This window comes from Anolis carolinensis, chromosome 4, assembly GCF_035594765.1.
Source record: "Anolis carolinensis isolate JA03-04 chromosome 4, rAnoCar3.1.pri, whole genome shotgun sequence".
Classification (NCBI taxonomy): Eukaryota; Metazoa; Chordata; class Lepidosauria; order Squamata; family Dactyloidae; genus Anolis; species Anolis carolinensis.
In genome coordinates this window covers 32,487,662-32,507,596 of record NC_085844.1, presented here as the reverse complement: position 1 = coordinate 32,507,596, position 19,935 = coordinate 32,487,662, and the positions used below count along the sequence as shown (strand labels likewise).

The following is a 19,935-nucleotide window of genomic DNA, read 5'->3' as shown; positions in this document are numbered from 1 at the left end:
CATCCAGTCCAACCCCCTGCCAAGAAGCAGGAAAATCCAGCCGAGACAATTGATACTGGCAGCTATGAGAATGCAGATAGAAGTGATTACCGTATTTTGTTTAAGTTTTCTAGCTGTTACTGGTAAGACTTAATTTTACAAGCTACAAAGCTCTCCAGCATTCTTGAAGTAATCAAGTTTGAGTCATCTTATTGGCACTAATGCTTGTAAAGGTTTATAGCTGCTTCTCAATGCAAATCAGCCATTCCCTCAAAAGAAGCAGGAGGGGGGAAAACTAGGTCAAGCAAGAATGTGTGCAATACTATTTAACTCACAGACATTTTCCAGCTTGGTCACCAATTCAGCAAAGGTTGAAAAGGATATAAATAGCTCTCTCCCACCCCCAAGAAAACCAAACCAATCCATGGAATACATATACATTTGTATTCTCTTCCGTTACTTCATATTTGGGTAAACCAAGCGTTACCTCCAAGAATGCCATTTCAAAATATAATCTTTTAATGTATAAATAGGGAGAGAGGACTTGTTATTGGAGATTAATTGTTTAAAAACTTTTGAATGAGTTCAATTTACAGCTAAACTTACAAAGAACTTCACTTAGATTTCTTTGGCTTGAATATGTACTATTTGCTTATTCTTATGCAGGTTCTCTAAGATGACAAAGTGAATGTGATTAATATAATTTCTGCTTTGGGACAAAAAAAAAAGACCAGAACAAGCTCACTATCACTTCTAAACTATATGGAGATCCTTAAAGTATCAAATTAACATTGCAGAAAATACCCAAGCTCCTTCCAGTTACTTGCTCTATAGTTCTGTTGTCTACCTCTTGTATCTATGGAAATCTGGGATACTGGAGTGCATCTATATTATCCAATTACAGTAGTTTTATATCACTTTATCTTATTTGCTCTAACTCTTGAGAATTCTAAAATTCGTAATTTCATCCAGTATTTTGAATTCTCTACAGAGAGTTGTAACGGAGTCCCTGAATAACAGCACTCTGTCTGTGAATTCTCAATATCTCACCAATCTACAAATGCCATGATTCCATAGAATGAAGCCATTAAATCAAATCAAATTGCTAGAAGTGTGGAAATACTTCACTATTTCACAAAAAAGTAGGAACGCCAGAGATAATTGAGAATGGAAAAAGCAGGAAGAGTTTCAATTCAAATTCAAATAATCAAATTATCAAACTCCAAATCATCATCATCACTATCATCGTTATGTATATATTTACACCCTGCTTTTTCTCTCCACAAAGAGACTCAAAGAGGCAACAAATTCTACTTTATAACATATCAGTTGGAAGGTATCAACCACACTTAGGATGCATCTACACTGTAGAATTAATGTATCCAGAGAGAACATATTTCTGGTTCAGGGTGAGATTGGCTGTTAATGTCATATCTACGTAGTCTTAAGTTCTTTACATAGCAGTTTCAGACATTCCCCACAGGCCCATAAGGCAGGCTGGCTGTAAATTTTAACATGTGATGCAAAGATCTATCTTTTACTGGGCCAGATTACCCATAATTTTAGCTTACTATTATGCCAACACTGACTGGCATCCACTCTCCAAGGTTCCAGGCACAAGTCTTTCCCAAGGTGCATTTATACTGTAGAATTAATACCATTTGATACCACTTTAACTGCCACGGCTTAATACTATAGAATCATGGAATTTGTAATTGGGTGGGGAACTAGTACTCTTTGGCAAAAAAAAAAAAAGGCTAAAGACCGTGTGAAATTACAACTCTCGTGATTCCGTAATACTGAGCCATGGCAGTTAAAGCAGTGTCAAACTGAATTACTTCTATAATGTAGATGTACGACCAATCCTAGAAGCCAGTAATTAAATTCCAGGAATAGGTCTGAAATTAACATACCTCCCCAATAGTGTTGTTCGCCACTGTTTAAAAGTCCTAGCTATGTTTGTTGTTATGTATCTAGGTAGAATCGAAGTTGGGAAGACTCTATGCTTTCACAGTTTGAAATCCCAATTTGGGGCTATCTATGTGGGAGGTGCTTATTTACTCCACCCTAAAGAGAGGAAATCTGAGTCACCATCACTGGACTCCCTTGACAGACTCTCTTCCCTGATTCCTGCTTGACGATCAGTTTAGCTGAACATTTGTCTGGAGAAGCGAAACAAATGAACAAGGAGACTCAGTTCTTTTTAGCTATACTTCCCCTTCAGTCTGCAATGCTGAAATTGCCATTATACAGCCTTGAGATGACAGCCCTCTAATTACTTGTGGGTGCATAATGAATGCTAATATAGCAGAAAGAGGTACAGTTTGAAAGCTACAAGACTAGTCAGTCAATGCATATTCTCTATTATGTCTTCTTTGTATAGTCCCACAGACAGGCTAGCATATGCATACTTAAAAAAACAAACAAACACAAAATACGCAACAGAACTCTATTTTTATCTTTGTTAGTCTTGGAGCCACAATGATCAAAACTCACAGCTAGCAGTGATGCAAGAATGACTTGAGATATTTTAATGTTGCATTAAATCAATTAATTTCTATTGTAACATTGTACTGTTTAACATTTTATTGCTACATAGTATGATCCCTGTGTCCGCAGGGGATACATTCCTAACCTAACTGTGGAAACAGGAAATAGAATAGAATAGAATAGCGTTATTATCATTGTGCAACAAAATTAAATGCTTTCCCCGGCACACATCCCAATAATGGATAATAGTGAACCCTATTGAAATAAACAAATGTTGGAATTTACTATAGTATTACCCTGGAGGACCTAGAATCCTCCCAGACAGGATGCAGATAAGTAAGACTGCAGGTATTGGTCCACCGGTGGGACGGCACCATAATGCAACATTTAATAATTTAATTTAATGTTGGGATTAAAATAAGAGAAAGGGATAGAAACTCTTAGAGGGTGTGTCCTATTTTCACAGAAGTTATTGGTGTTTCAGGAGCAACAGGAGATAACTTCTTTTTAATCTGAGTAATTTCCTCATTTGAGATGCCATATGGATCCATAGTCCCTTTCTTCTTACAGTACAGAACCCTGAGAAAAATAAGAAGAAACCAGGTTTTGTACAAATATTCTGAACACAGCTCAGTTATAACTTTTTTGAAGGGAATTCCAGACAAGAAACTATCAGGGCCAGCTAATCACCTCCCAACAAAGGAATCCCCCAGGCAGGAAGCAGCCAAGCTTTGAAGTTGCAAGGCCATTCAATGCCAATCAAGGAAATCAATTGCAACATTCCCTCAGACAGACAAGAGTTCTTTCTCCCACCCTGGACATTCCACAGATATATAAACCCCACTTGACTAGTTTCCAACAAAACTCACAACCTCTGCCTGCTATAGATGTGGATGAAACGTCAGGAGAGAATGCTTCTGGAACATGGCCATACAGCCTGGAAACTCACAGCAACCCAATTCTTTATTTCTCTTTTTTCCTTGCATTTAATATATCACCTGTGGTAAACGGAGGTCTGACCCAGCTCTATCCCAGCAATAAAAAATGATCCCAAATCCATCCTTGCCTCTTTAGAATACCTTTAGGAACAGTGATTCTGCAGACAACTCCAAACAAAAACCGGAACTGAAACCAGAAGAGGACTTCCAAATTTGCTATATTTTCCCCTGATTTCATGCATTTTCTGGGTCAGAGTTATATGTGGTCAAAACTGCTTAGCCTTGCAATAATTTATAGCATCCTGGGCAGATATGCAAGCTTGTAAAGTAGCCAGCCACCCGCTTGCAATTGCCATGTTCTGTAGTAATCGGCTTACCAATGCAAGATTGCCTTTCTTATCCTTTCAACAACAGCTTTGTGAATAAAATAATTAATGTCTGCCTTTCCTGTATTTCAATTCCTTTTGGCCTCACTGTATGCCTTACCACCATACGTGCACATATATGTTCAGCTCAACATAATGCCTCACACATCTGATGAAGTGAACTTCAGGCTATGAAAATGTATATCCTAATAACTTGATTGGTTTCGAAAGTTCTAAAAACATCAGGGGTTTTTTTTGCAATACACTAACTTGGCTATGATTCCAGAAAATGTTTGAGAATGGTCATCATGGCCAAGAATATGTGGCTACAGCATAGTGCTTTTTGTCCTTGTAAACAAACTCTTGCAAATATTGATTCAGGACAAAAATATCAAATTATCAAACTCAAAAATAACCCTGTTCTGTGTTTGATATTCTCTTTTACCAAAATGATTTCTAAGAGGTAAAAAAAATACAACAAAACTGAGCTTCTCCTTTCTAAGGTGGATCTACACTGTAGGATTAATATAGTTTAATATCATTTTAACAACCATAGCTCAATGCTATTGAATCCTGGCATTTTTAGTTTTGTGAGACTACACTCTGGCAGAGAAGCTGACTGACCTTGCAAAACTACAGCTCCCATGATTCCACAGCATTGAGCCATAATAATAAAAGTGGTGTCAAACTGCATTAATTCTACAGTGCAGATACACCCTTAGTGATATGTGAAATATTTTTATTTGTCAAATGAAAATTCTCATCAGATCCAATTTGGAAAGGGTCAAATGGTCAAAAAGTGAATTCCCACTGAAAAGAAATATCAAGTGTGGCAATTTACACATCCTGCAGTTTATCCATGCACAAAAAGAAATTAGTAGTAACAAGGCCATATTGATCAGGTGAACTCACAACATACTGTGAACGCTATAGCCAAAGCGGAAGAGAAGTGAAGGGGACAGCAGTAGACCAAACACAACATAAATTCCCATCACATTTTGATGAAGGAAGAAAATGTGTAAAATTTAACACCACTTCTTAAAAGATTCGCTTGGTATATAAAGCAAGCCTTGTACTCTTCTACAATCCATGTCATTCTAGCTGAGGTTGATGAGACCAACAATCCAACATTGCTGGAGAAGACTGATAAAAGGCATAACCCAATGGCGCAAAATTAATTTTCTATGGTTTTGAGTAGTTAGTCCATCATCATACCTACTGCTATGTCATGGATGCTCAGCTAACTTTCATGTTAAAAGGAGGTACAACATACATAGGAGGAAGGAAATAGGAGGAAGGAAGAGGAGGAAAAAAGAAATGTTTCAGTACATTTAACTGGTTTAGGGGTTATTTGCATGAGCTTCTTTGGATACAGTGGCATCTGAACAAAGTGGATGTATTATCCATGAAAGCTCATGCAAAAATGAAAACCAGTTAGTGTTAAAGGTGCTGCCATAAATCTTTTTTCCTCCCCCTTCGTTCCTCCTTGTATGCTGCGAGAGGCTACTTTAAAAAAAACAAAACATTACCACTAAGAGGCTTTCAGCTTGAACAAAACATACATGCAAGTCAGGTATTTTTTAATGACAAGGCAGAACTCCTTCAGATTGAAATGTGCTATTAGACAGGCAAAGGTTAGCATCGATATGCTTGCTTCAACCCACTTTCATTAAAATGAGTAGCATGCTGATTATCAAGACATGAAAACCAGGCATCTTCAATCAAAGCCGCGAGAAAGCAGTTACATACTGATCAAAATGATCCAGAAAGAGAAATCAGAGCCCTATAAGAATTTTACAATAGCTCCAAGGAAAGCATTTTAATCTTGGGGGTGAGGGGTGTTACAGGGAAGATTGTGCAATTATTTTTACAGAACTGGACCTCAATATAATATTCTGATACGTCTGTTTTATGCACAGAAAACAGAAGCTATGGGGCAACAGCTTTGTATTAACAGCCTTGATAACAAGCCCACAGAGCTCTATTTAATATAGTAGAATTCATTACTAGAGTCTGTCAAGAAATATATAGACTGGCCACTTGGGCTTGCCTTCAGAATTAGGCATAAATCAAGTGAAACATTTGCCAAGAAGGAATTACATGAAGAAATGGAGCACAGAGTATGCCCAGTCCCCACCATGAGTTGCATACTGTTATTGTGCAATCCATAGGTCACAAACGTGTGACCCTCCAAGTGATATTATGCTGTATCTCCTATCAGTGCAGCCAGCATAGCTAATGGTCAAGGATGACAGGAGATGTGGATTAACAATACTGCAGAGGTCAAAGGCTCTGTCACTGAGAGATTTGAGAGAACAAGCTATGGGATATACAAGGGGCAATATATATATACATTGCGATATATATGATAGATATTAAATGAAAAGAACTAGCTACTGTATATACTCATGTAAAGGTAAAGGTTTCCCCTGACGTTAAGTCCAGTCATGTCTGACTCTGGGGGTTGGTGCTCATCTCCATTTCTAAGCCGAAGAGCCGCCATTGTCCGTAGACACCTCCAAGGTCATGTGGCCGGCATGACTGCATGGAGCGCCGTTACCTTCCCGCCGGAGCGGTACCTATTGATCTACTCACATTGGCATGTTTTCAAACTGCTAGGTTGGCAGGAGCTGGAGCTAACAACTGCCGCTCCCGCCACTCCCGGGATTTGAACCTGGGACCTTTCGATCTGCCAATTCAGCAGCTCAGCGCTTTAACGCACTTCGCCAGCGGGGCTCCTAAGTTTAGGAATGTTAATTAAAAAATTGACTCAAAAAACTTGGGTCAACGCAAGTATTGTATCTTAACTCTTTATTTTTCCTCTGAGTAGAGTGGGTAAGGCAAAAGCTGAGTCCATCCCAGGAGAACCTAAAAGAAGCACTGGACCCTCTACTCTATCCACTGCAGTACTATTTCTGGCCTAGGTAAATCCCAAGTGGGAAATGGCAATGGTAGAAAAGGTGACTGTCCTCCAAGGAGGTGCTGACTCTTGACTTATCCATGGGTCATATCAAAATCTGTAATTCTGGCCCCAAAGTCTGCCCTCAGTGTATACATGGTGTTGACTTATGCATGAATATATACAGTAAATTAAATCAGTTATGCACCAAATAATTAATTAAGATTAAGTTTTAAAATGTTAATTAGGGATACTCATCATCGTAATTTAGGAGTGACCCAATTATATGTGAGAACCAGAATGGTATAGTGGTTTGAGGGTTGAACTATGACACTGGAGGCCAGTGTTTGATTCCCAACTCAGCCATAAAATCCACTGAGTGATTTTGGGAGAGTCACACACTCTCGGCCCTACAAACCCCCTTAAGGTCACCATAGGGTTGCCTTAGGGTCACCACAGGTCAGAAACAACCTGAAGGCACACGGCAGCAACCAAGTTAAATGTTTCCCTCTCAGCTCTGGCAGTTCCAAACCTATGTCATATATAGATGAACATGATACAATATATGGTCCTTAACATAGTGTGTTAAAGCTTGAACACACTGAGATTCTCTTCCAAAGATTTTCAAAAACCCACATGTATTCAAAGTTTCATCTTTTCCATTTTAAGGAAAAAGAAAGTTCCTTCCTGCGCAACACAACCATTACAGCTCTGAATAACTCACATGGTCACTTGATCAGTATGGCTGCTTATAAGCTTTTACAAACAGATTTTCTTCCTACCCCAAGAGGATTGCCATCACTGCCTCTAAGTGACTATATCACATTTCACTAACTACATTTATACCTTTTCCTCGTATTATGCACATGCTCTTTCTTACCAATTTTGCGTATCTCATTTCTTGGTCTTTATTCACAGATTAAATACATCTGGAAATCAGTTTCCCAAGAGGATAGTACCTTACACTACATATTAAAATATTGAGTTTTCAAATTAAGATGAAGACACACTATTTGTTATGGCCTCGTGATAAAGTAAGAAAAGATAAGACATCTTGTCATCAGAATTTGACCTGTCAAATGACCAAGGCATCATCCAACCAAAGTTAAGCACTTTTCAATGGAAAAACTGCTTATCTCACTCTCACTGAGACCAGTAAAGCTTAAAAAATGCTTAACTTTCGGCAGGATCACACTGCAAATATTTACTTGCTGAATACCTAACTCTAAATAATTATGTGGAGTAATAGGCACAAGATAAATCATCTTCATCTTTGGAAGATGGTAATTTTGCGATAATACTCCAAAGGGATCTTTAATATATAATTACCTTTGCTTATTTTAATACATGCTTGGTAGGATTTAATCAATACTAAAAAACCATGCTGGGTTTCCTGTTTGTCTATATATACTTTAGCTACACAATTTCTGACATGTGTAACATCTCTCATTATGGTTAAGTCTCTACACACACAAAAAGACTTCATTTTTATTTTGTGGGAATAAAATGCTATGCTCAGTAACTAACTACCAAGCCCTGCCTTTGAGCATTTTGTTGTCTCAGGGCTGACAAGACAAAGCCACATAGGCTGTGGCGAACAAAAGTTGTGAGTTTTTTCCCTGATGAGATCCAAGGAAGTTATAGGATATGATTATTTAAAAAGTGCAAAAGGGACGCAAACCTACATTTCTTAGGTGAACATTTTTTAAAACCTGGGTTTTATGAGTATATCTCAGATTTATGAACATTAGACAAAGACCCCAAGTAACACACAAGTAAGGTCTAATTTATCATATCAGTAAAAGAGTTGGGGGAGTCAAAGAAAGAAGACTTGATTCCATAGTGTCTTCTCAATCAAAGAATAAATGCCAAGAGACCAAGAGAGAGTAATTGTTTTGTTTATAGAACAAACTTGTGCATATTTATTCCAAAGCAAATCTCACTGATGAGATTATTTCCTAGACATTATAGCACAACCACGATAGTCACAGATGATACATTCCAGGACTTCACGTGGCTCCTAGTGAAACTGCAGGTAGTGGTTCCACATATAGTGGGGTTTTACTGTATGTTTAGGTTGTAATCAGTTATAAATCAACAAACTTTAACCATGAGATTAACCATTTAGTACAGTGCTTCTCAACCTGTGAGTCCTCAGGTGTTTTGGTCTACAACCAGGGCTGGCCCTAGGTATTTTTCAAGTATAAGCGAGCAGTATTTTGGCACCCCCCCAAACCAATCACTGAAAAATAAAAGGTAGACGGTAGAGGTGAACAGAATAGATAAAAAGAGTTACTTTACAAACCAGAAGTTTATTTACATCATTATGCTTTCAGTCTTTTATGTTTGTTGCATTTGTTTTACATTTTAGCTGTATTTGCTTTATTTAACCCACATTGAGGCCTACTCTCTGGGGAAATCAAATCAAATAATTTAAGCAGTAAGCATAATGGTTGTGTACCCTGTTTTAGAGGTCCAAAATGTTCCCCCAGTTAATGGTTTTATTTCTTTGAAACTGTCTTATCCCCCCCTCTCCACTCAAACTATATTTTCCACTCAAACTATGAATGCACCTCCAGCAAAGGATGGATGTAGAATGGCCAAAGTGGTGCTTAGCAGCAGCAGCAACGTGTCTGGAGAAGCCCTCTCAGCCAGAGGGTGTACTTCTGGCGTGATTGACACCCAAAGAGAAGTCCAGCGAGAGTGCAGCTGACGTCACGTCACCGGCCCCTCCCGCCACTCCTTGGGGAAGAAAAGGGGGCGGAGCCACCTCCTCTCCCTTCCCTTCCCTTCCCTTCCCTTTCCTTCCCTTCCCTTCCCTTCCCGGCTGAGCACTCTGAGCCGAGCTCTGAGGGCCAGGCCTTGGCACTGAACCAGGATATGGGGAGGCACCCTTGCAATCCTCTCTTGGCACTCCAGGCTTTGGTGCCTCAACGGCGCCTCCCAGAGGATGGCGCCTTCAGCAACCGCGTAGTTTGCCTACCGGTTGAACCGCCCCTGCCTACAACTTCCAGAAATCCCAGCCAGTTTACCAGCTGTTAGGATTTCTGAGAGTTAAAGGCCAAAGCATCTGGGGACCCACAGGTTGAGAACCATTGATTTAGTACATCTCATTGTCCAAATGATGCAGAAGCTATAAATTTAAACATAAGACAACTATTTAACTTAACGATTTTTGATGAATGAAACAATTCACCATACTTATCACAATAACTGGATTTACCTTTCCATAGTCTCACAAAACCCTGCCTCTAATAAATACAGAAGAATCCCTGTCCAAGAGCACATGTGTTTGTTCAACATTATTGCTGGATTGTTTCAAGTTTGCCTTACACATTTCAAAACACATGTGCAACATTGTTCAAATATGAATCTAGATATAGTTTAGAGAGTGACATGTTCTTTCTTGCTTGTTTTCAAGAACTACCTGTTGTTAATAGAGACCAGTAAAAAGTACAGTAATTGACAGAATCATGGTTCTAGAACTACTAGGTGTTAGCCCAAGCAATCCCAATACAGTACTGTGGGAGTTCTATATTTGCAGGTTCAATTTTTGCAAATTTGATTATTTGCAGATTTTAAACAATTTGGTTTTTCTAGGCATCTCTAGGTCCTCCAGTGTCACTCTATGTCAACTTCCACTAAATGTTGACTATAGAGTTGTGTTGGAGGACCCAGAGATTCCTAAAGAGAACACCTCTCTAGAAGTCCTCCAATGCAATACTGCAATCAACTTCTGACAAATGCTGAATTGTACTGGAAGACCCAGAGATTTGTTATTTCGAGTTAAAAAATAGTTTTGCTTTAAGTTGCATCCTTCCCCCCTCAATGGTGGGAATCCTGTGTCCCTAACAACCTGGTGAATTTGACAGGCTGACAGTACATTGGAGTTGGACACATATGTCTTTCAAATATTTCTGAACTTAGATTCTATCAGCAATGTGAGACAAAAGAAGAACTTCATTTTTAATAACAATACATAGGATTTTGCTAGAAACCACAATTTTTCCATATCGTCCGAAGGCTGCACTATATTCAGGGATGCAATTAGCTGTCATGTTGGAAATTTCAGCAACTGAGACTTAAGACCAACCTTCTTTTTACACCTCCATTTCCTGATCACCTGTGCATGTACAAACAAAAACAATACAAAGGGCTATGTCTTAAGTGTATCAAACTCTTTTCATGAGCAGTGAAACAAAAGAAACATCAATAATATGACAAAGAGTGTGTCTCTACTGTAGAATTAATGTAGTTTGACACCATTTTAACTGCCATGGCTCAGTGCCATGGAATCCTGGGATTTGTAGTTTGGTGAGGTACCAGCACACTTTCGTGGAGGAGGCTAAAGACTTTGTAATACTACAACTTGCATGATTAATTCTACAGTGTGGATCAGGGTTCCCCAAACTATGGCCTGTGGGCCAGATGTGGCCCTCCAAGATAATTTACCCAGCCCCCACCCTAAACATTAGACTTAGGGTCACTCTAAGTCTGAAATGCCTTAAAAGCACACAACAACAATCCTAATTAACTTGACTATCACATCTGCCAAAAGCAGACCCACACTATTGGTATGTTAATGTTTGTTATAATTGTTCTTTATTTAAAATATTGTATTGTTTTTTCAACATTATTTTTGCACTACAAATAAGAAATGTGCATAGGAATTTGTTCATTTTTTTCAAACTATAGTACGGGACCCCAATAATCTGAGGGATCATGAACTGGCCCTCAGTTTACACATTTTGAGGCCCCCTGATGTAGATTTCTGTGGCATATGCTAACTGACTGAAGTATTATAGTAAATATTTTCTTTGAACTATGGTCTACTTCCCCAAAGCTTACACCGTAATAAAATTTATTAGTCATCAAAGTGCAACAGGACACTGACCTTTCTGCTACAAAATTTTAACATGAATAAATGGGTTAAAATTAGCTTCATAGGCATATGTAGTGTTCTTCTCTCAGTGGAGAGGTCCAGCCAGCCATTGTGTTTCTACTTGGCACTTCCAGGACAGAGCAATAACTGTATTGTAATGGGGGAGGCTTGGATTTCCAGATATAATATGAACCATGTATCCACAGATTCAATATTCACAGTTTCACTTACCCATGGTCCAAAAAATAGACTCAACCTAAACCTTGGGCGCCTTTTTAAAGGCTGTTCCTTCTTTGGGTGCATCAAGATTGTCGAATTTATGCAGCATGCTATCACACTGCCGTGGCTCAATGCTTTGGAATTCTGGCATTTGTAGTTTGGTGAGGCACTAGTACTCTTTGACAGAGAAGGCTAAAGTCTTTGTAAAACTACAGCTCCCATGATTCCATAGCATTGGGCCAAGGCAGTTAAAGTGGTGTCAAACTGCATTAGATGCATCCTTTGTTGAAGTGGGAAGGAGCCAGTCTACCAACTAGGTACCCTACAACAGCTGCTGAGAGGCCCTCCTGTCATCTTTAAGGAGCTGAGACTAGCAGTGCGGGTTAAACTGCCAGCTATTGAAAATCTTGTCAATTTGAAGGTTGGCAGTTTGAGCCGCAGGTCGAGGTGAGCTTCTGCCACCAGCGCTAGGTTGTGCGTACATAGCTGTTCGAAAACAGCAATGTGAGTAGATAAATAGGTACCATTTCTGCAGGGAGGTAAAAGGTGCCCCTGAAAAACATGCTCACTATTTGATCAGGAAGGTGTCCGTGGACAACAGGCTCCTCAGCATGGAAAATGGAACAACAGCACCTCCCTATGGCTGAGTCGATCACAGCCTCCACATGCCGGAGATGAAAAAAGTGGGAAGCCTTGCCTCTATGAACTGTCTGTTTTTGCTGTTAATTGTGTAACCACAAGGAATGTTTGCCATGTATGTTTCTGTAATCCAATCAGAGTCTATGCTCTTTTCCTTTTGATAAACTGATTTTTATTTTCGTGTCAGGAGCAACCTGAGTTGCTTCTGGAGTGAGAGAATTGGCCGTCTGCAACGACGTTGCCCAGGGGATGCCCAGATGTTTTGATGTTTTACCATCCTTGTGGGAGGCTTCTCTCATGTCCCCACATGGAGCTGGAGCTGATAGAGGGAGCTCATCCCCGGGTGGGATTCGAACCTGGCAGCCTTCAGGTCAGCAACCCAACCTTCAAGTCACAAGGCTTTTATCCCCTAGGCCACTGGATGAGATATAGTTTGGCAAGGTCTTGAGCCTTCTCTGACATAGTGCTGATACCTCATCAAACTACAATTCCCAGCATCTCATGGCTCTAGCCCAAGGCAATTAAAGTGTTCTCAAACTGCATTCATTCTACAGTGTAGATGCAGCCTTTATCCATCCATTAAACGGCCTGAGCTCTGTTCCTTCTGACTTAAGAGAAGCAAAAGCAGGCCTTTTTGCCCATCCTCCTAACCACAAGATGGGGTGGGTGGGTTTTGATATGAGGGATACAGCCAGGAGATGATGGGGGATATATGCATTGACAGCAAAGTACCCCACACGCTCCAAAACCCCACACTCTCCAAAACCTGATGCCTAAGGCTCTACCTGTGGCCTCCCATCATACCCTAAAGACTCCCTAGATTCAGCAGCACTGGAAGATGGAGGCAGAGTAATGCAGACTGAAAGACTGTGGACCCTCAAGGACACAGGAGCCCACGTGTGTGGCCAGTGGCTCCCAATCTGTCCAACCCACAGCCCACCCAGAGCAGGAGTGAGTCCAAGACAGCACCCCCAGACCTTGCACACTGAAATGGCTGATGCTTGGAAAGGGATGGAGAGAAGCCGAGATGGAGAGACCCAGGCATTGCCAACCCATCCCGCCCCCTTCCTGCCTGGGAAAAGCCCTGCAATGGCTAGGAAAGCCTAGGAAAGGGATTATAAATATGACACATACGCATTAGGGGCACGAATTTTCTTTTTCTCCCCTTCCCAGGCTAAGAAGGGAGTTGAGAGTTTCCTGCGTGAAAAAAAAGGGAATTGCGCAAAGAGAAAGGAAAGCAGGCGACCTTGGAGGAGAGGAGAACCGGAGAGATAGGGAGAGGGAGAGGGAGAGCTTCGCGCTTACCTCTGGGGCTGCTGTCTGGGAAATACGGAGGGGCCGTGGGCGTCACATTGCCTGAATTGGGGGCTGACAGCAGTGGGGACCGTTCATCCACCCCATCCGCAGCCATGGCTACTGCAGCAAGAGCCCAAGCAGAGGCGGTTGCTGCTCCTGCTGCTCCTGATCCTGATGCCTCTTGCAAACGGGAGCCCACACTCTCCCAATCTGCGAGTCACAAGGCAGCAAAAGGGGAGGGAGAGGGCGAGCAAAGAAGGAAAGGAGGAGGAGGAGGAGGAGAGAAAGTCGGGGGAGGATGGGAAAAGCCGGCCCAGGCTTCTTTTTTTTAATGATTTTCCAAGGGACCAGGGCAATCAATGGAAAGGAGGAGGGCTTCCCAGGAATCGCTTCCTGCTCTCTCTGCAAAAGTTGGGGAGGGAAGGGAGGAAGGAAGGAAGAGAGTCATCTTTTATTTATGCATCCCTGATCGAATGCAACCCTCGTGTTAAGGGTTGCCTTACTGAGTTCACTGGCTGATTAAAAAAAACTTTAAAAAGATGGATGGTAAATAAATAGCCATCTTTTAAAAGATGGATAGATATGTACTATTCAGTACTTTTCACTGGACTGAAAGGTGCCCCCATACAATCCAGCAGCATTTTATACCTGTCTATTGTTTATTTATTTACTTTATTTCTACCCCACCTTTCTCACCCCGGAGGAGACTCAAGGCAGCTTACAAAATATGGCAAAATATTCAGTGCCACGCAGACACACAAAAAAACCCCCACATCAATCAAAGTATAAAACAGTTTGAACATATAAACAATTAAAACACGCATCAATAAAACAGAGTAAAAACCATATAAAATGCCGAGTCATAATCTCATAATTATCCATAATCACACTGGCCTTCAACTGACAAAGAGTTCTTCTCTCACCCTGGACTTTCCACAGATATATAAACCTTCCTTGCGTAGTTTTTCCAATATACCTCACAATCTCTGAGGATGTGGGCAAAACGTCAGGAGAGAATACTTCTAGAACGTGACCATACAGCCCCGGAAAACATACAACATCCCTATCCATAATCGTTTTCCAAAACCCATAGTCCTTTGTTCAAGTTGTTAAAGTCTTCTTCCATAGTTCCCTATCCACCAAACACCTGCAAGTAAAGCCAGGTTTTAAGTTTTTTCTCAAGACCAGGAGGGATGGGGCCTGCCTGATGTCACTAGGGAGAGAGTTCCATAGACGAGGGGCCACCACTGAGAAGACTCTGTCTCTCATTCCTACCAAACACGCTTGCAAAGGAGTTGGGACCAAGAGCAGGGCCTCCCCAGCCGATCTCAAAGCTCTTGTAGGCTCATAGAGGAAGATGCGTTTGTATAGATAAGTTGGACCAGAACCATTTAGGGCTTTATAGACCAAAACCAGCACTTTGAATTGGGCCTGGTAGCAAATAGGCATCCAGTGGAGCTGACGCAACCGGGGCGGGGGGGGGGGGTTGTACGCTCCCTGTACACCGCTCCAGATAGAAATCTGGCAGCCACCCGTTGGACCATTTGAAGCTTCCGGGCAGTCTTCAAAGGCAACCCCATGTAGAGTACGTTGCAGTAGTTTATTTGAGATGTAATAAGAGCATGGATGACTGTGGCCAAGCCCGGCTTCCAAAGATACAGGCGTAACTGGTGCACAAATTTTAGTTGTGCAAAAACTCTAGCCATCATAGAAACCTGAGGTTCCAGGCTCAGTGATGAATCCAGGATCACTCCCAAGATCCTGGATTCATCTAATACACTAGAGTCTCACTTATCCAACACTCGCTTATCCAACGTTCTGGATTATCCAACGCATTTTTGTAGTCAATGTTTTCAATGTATCGTGATATTTTGGTGCTAAATTCATAAATACAGTAATTAATACATAGCATTACTGCATATTGAACTACTTTTTCTGTCAAATTTGTTGTATAACATGATGTTTTGGTGCTTAATTTGTAAAATCATAACCTAATTTGATGTTTAATAGGCTTCTCCTTAATCTCTCCTTATTATCCAATATATTCGCTTATCCAACGTTCTGCCGGCCCGTTTATGTTGGATAAGTGAGACTCTACTGTATCTATCTTATGCACAAACACATATATAGATACATACTATTCAATTATTTTCACTTGACTGAAAGGTGCCCCCAGGCAATCAGGCAGCAATGGTTAAAAATGGCCTAATGTCTACTATTCAATATATCAATAAAAATATAAACTTTAAAAAAGTGGATAGTATATATCCATCAATTTAAAAAAGCCTTTCATGTTGGTGACACACTTTTTAAACATTAATCATTTTGTGATAGTCATTTAGTGTTACAAGCAAACTGGATGCTAACACAATCCCATTTAAGATATATGGATGCATACCTCAATTGCAATAACAAATGTATGGAAACACAGCATATAGAATGAAAACCTTTTATTCATACTTTTTAAAAATATATGATTTATTCCTCATTTCATTCTGAGGTTTCTCATTATGTTCCTGCAACACACCTACACACTGTGGTGCAATAGGCCAAACCCTTGTGCCAGTAGGACTGCTGACTGAGAGGTCGGCTGTTCAAATCCGGGAAGAACGGGAGAGCTCCCTCTGTTAGCTCCAGCTCCCCATGCGGGGACATAGGAGAAGCCTCCAACAAGGATGGTAAAACATCAAACATCTGGCCATCACACCTACACACTGCAGCTGACACATTAACATGTCGCGATACACATTTCAGAAAGCTCTGTTTTGAAAGATAGATAGATATAATATTCAATATTTTTCATTTGTTTGAAAGGCGTCTCCATGCAATCCAGCAGCCTTTTAAAACTATATATATATATATATATATATATATATATATATATTCTCTCTCTCTCTCTCTCTCTCTCTCTCTCTCTCTCTCTCTCTCTCTCACTATTCAATACTTTTCATCCCATACTCTGGTTAAGACCAACAATTGGAGTTAAACCCATACATATCATATTGCATTTTTGAGAAAGCAAAACGTTAACTTACGAAACATTATTTATAGAGAAATACCATATTACACTTATGGTTTATGTAAAAGAGCCTCATGTTTAAAGATATATAGTAAAAAAAATCAAGGTCAAAATGACCCAAGTCACAGTATTTCTGATTCTCCAAGCAATCAGGGAGCAATTATTAAAAGCAAATGTATCTACTATTCATTATATGATTTTAAAAAATGAATGGTGTCCCCAAGCAATCAGGAACAATTGTTATTATTGATATTTGATATCCAATAAAAACATACAATACAGACTGAGTATCCCAATAACTTTGGCAGAGAAAGTGTTGTAATATATTGTATGTATATTGTGCTCATTGCATGTATTTTATGGTGACGTGCTTAAGCTGTGAGGAGAGGCGGGTAACAAATAAAAAGTATTATTATTATTATTATTATTATTATTATTATTATTATTATTGATCTTGTAGAACTATAACTTTTTATGATTCTACAGCATTGAGCCATGAATTCTACAGTGTAGATGTACCATAAGAGGCATAGAACAAACATGTGATATTCCTGTGTCATTTAGTTGAGGCCATATGTGAAAGGTTAGAGTTACAAAACAACTCTTGAATGAAGTTATCCATCATGAAGTTATGATCCTAGTGTAATGTAATTTTATCTTTGTTACAAAAAGAGAATAATTAATTACAAGTGGAAAGTTATTTGTAACTCATTACTCCCAACTGTAGTGGCAAGAGGCCTTTATTCTCCCTAGATAAAAAAAAAACCAAAACATTTCCAAATCAAGTTTTGTAGAAAATCCTGCAATTATTACCCATTTATTCTGCAACATGTTCTTCATGCATGCACTGGAACACTTTCATAAAGCTTCTGTAATCACAGCTCCAAGGCTAGATTACAGTTGTAGCAAAAGAGCAAAAGATCTTAAAAAACAACAGACTAGCAAAAGATGTAGCAAAAGATCTTAAGAAACAACAGACTAGGATCTCATCTTTCTAAGATAATCAGGGAAAGGCCTAAAGGGGCAAAAAGGATGAGGCAAGCAGAAGCAAAGCAAAGGTAGAAAAGAAGATGAGTTTTTGTTCATTGCCTCTGCAATGAACTCAAGCAATAGACATGTGAAGAATTCTGACTGTCTGGTTATGCGTCAAGAGAAGCTACATATATAAGCTGAATTTATTGTTGTAATTAAAAGATAACTATTCAGGAACCAACTGTGTATTTGGGGAAGGCTCAGTTAACTCATGATGAAAATTCTTCCTCCTTGTGAACAGGATTAAAATGATTGGCAGATTTAGGATTTTTGCAAGTGGTGCAGAGCTTTAAAGGATTATTAGCTTTTGTTTACAACAAGGTATGAAATTGTGGAAATGGAGCCCCACATCTGCATTTTTGGTCCTGTTGTGACACTTGGGATGTGTTAGTAGTCAAAGTATGTTATAGAATTAATGCAGTTTGATCCCACTTTAACTGCCATCAATCAATGCTATGGAATCCTGGAAGCTGTATGTACAAGGTCTTTCACCTTTTCTGCCAAGGATTACTGGTGCCTCACCAAACTATAATTCCCAGAAGGACTCCACAGTACTGAGCTATGGCATTTAATGTGGAATAAATCTGCATTCATTCTACAGTATAAATGCACTCAGAGTTAACTTTCAGGAATCTTGGAACTGCATTAGATTTCTGGCAATCTTTATTATACTTGGAAGGGAACTCAACAACAATTGCTATCTTAATATCTCTTAGTGTTTGATCAGTTCATATAAAACATTTTGCATACTTTACAGCTATTAATAATAATTATTGCTACCTGGTTCTCTGTAAGGAAGCCGGTGGAAAGTTTCTGGGTGCTCACCAGCTGATAAATATACCTGCAAAATAAATCCTAGAATGAGTCATAAATGTCATGCAGATTTTATTTCAGAAATAGATCAAACAACTTCAGCACTAAATGCTACAGTCTAAAACTGTCTTTAAAATAGAATGAAAAGCAACATTAGGCTAGCCTGTCTTATCCAACTGAATCGGGCATGCTAGATGTACTCCACCAGCAGTAATCACCAGCAGCAAATGCATTCCAGTACAAGTAATAATAATAATAATAATAATAATAATAATAATAATAATAATCTCTGTTTATATCCCACCACCATCTCCCAATATGGACTCGGGGTGGCTTACAAAAACACACAATGGTGCCATACAACACATAAAATGCAATATAACAACATATAAAATCAATAATACATTACATAAAACCAATCTAAAATTAACAAAGCAACCTCTGTTAAATAGTCAGTCAAATATGGCTATAGCCATGATTAAAAGATCCATATAATGATTTAGCATTCTAACTATAATGCAAACAAGGATGGAAAGGTTTTTTTGAAAAGCAGAAATAACTTGAGAAATTTGAAAGCTCCAGTCAAACAATTACTATTCCAAACTTTGGAAACGTAAAAATGATTAATTACTGGTAAAATAGCAAGTCTCTGGCTGCTTGAGAAGGACGTCTGCCCCACAATAGATTGGGGGAGGATTTTATCCCTGATCCTTGAATGACTTACCAATGATTTCAGACTCTATTGAATATTGAATGGTAAATAATAATTATAATAATAGGAAGTTTGCCACCTAGTGACTTAAAATGGTAATGAAAACATCAAACAGCTAAATAAATTAATGTAAAAAAAATCATATAGCTACATTCTCCTTCATATAAATGGCATGTTTTGAGTATCTGCGCTCTATCATTTGGCGCTATAGCCAAGACAACCACATTTACATCTTTTCTTTTAGCCATTCAGTCAATTAAAGACAAGAAGGTATCTTCCCAGGTTTTATACATTAGATATTTGAGACATCAAACATATGCAAAGATGCATATGGGTTTTCTATCACTTATACGTTTTAAGTCTAGAAATAAACATCTGCTTTACCAAACTTGCTGAAAACTATATATCAACATGAGCCAGTTATATTTTCAAAACAGATTTACAAAGACTTTATTCCAGTATGTCCTACTATGTTATACTCCTCTTAGCAGGAGTTTACTTCCTGCACTGTCTTGAACATGTGGCAGGAAGCTGATAAAAATCCTTAAGGAATAAGAAACAAAAACTTTGAAGGGGCATATGCACAGTTGGTGTGCAAGGTGAATTGTATAGCCTTATGAGATAAAGGAAAACCAGTCTGGAAAGGCGCTTG

The 19,935-nt window shown here is 39.4% G+C and overlaps 1 protein-coding gene across 1 annotated transcript in view; it reads right to left on the bottom strand.

The window, feature by feature from the left end:
- pip4p2 (phosphatidylinositol-4,5-bisphosphate 4-phosphatase 2) overlaps nt 1-14,064 on the bottom strand; it is a 32,479-nt gene extending 18,415 nt beyond the window's left edge. Inside the window, exon 1 of the mRNA XM_016992956.2 lies at nt 13,717-14,064. Coding sequence (XP_016848445.2) covers nt 13,717-13,822 — 106 coding nt within the window. The 5' untranslated portion in view covers nt 13,823-14,064. The remainder of the gene's footprint in view (nt 1-13,716) is intronic.
- Between the last annotated feature and the right edge of the window lie 5,871 nt (nt 14,065-19,935).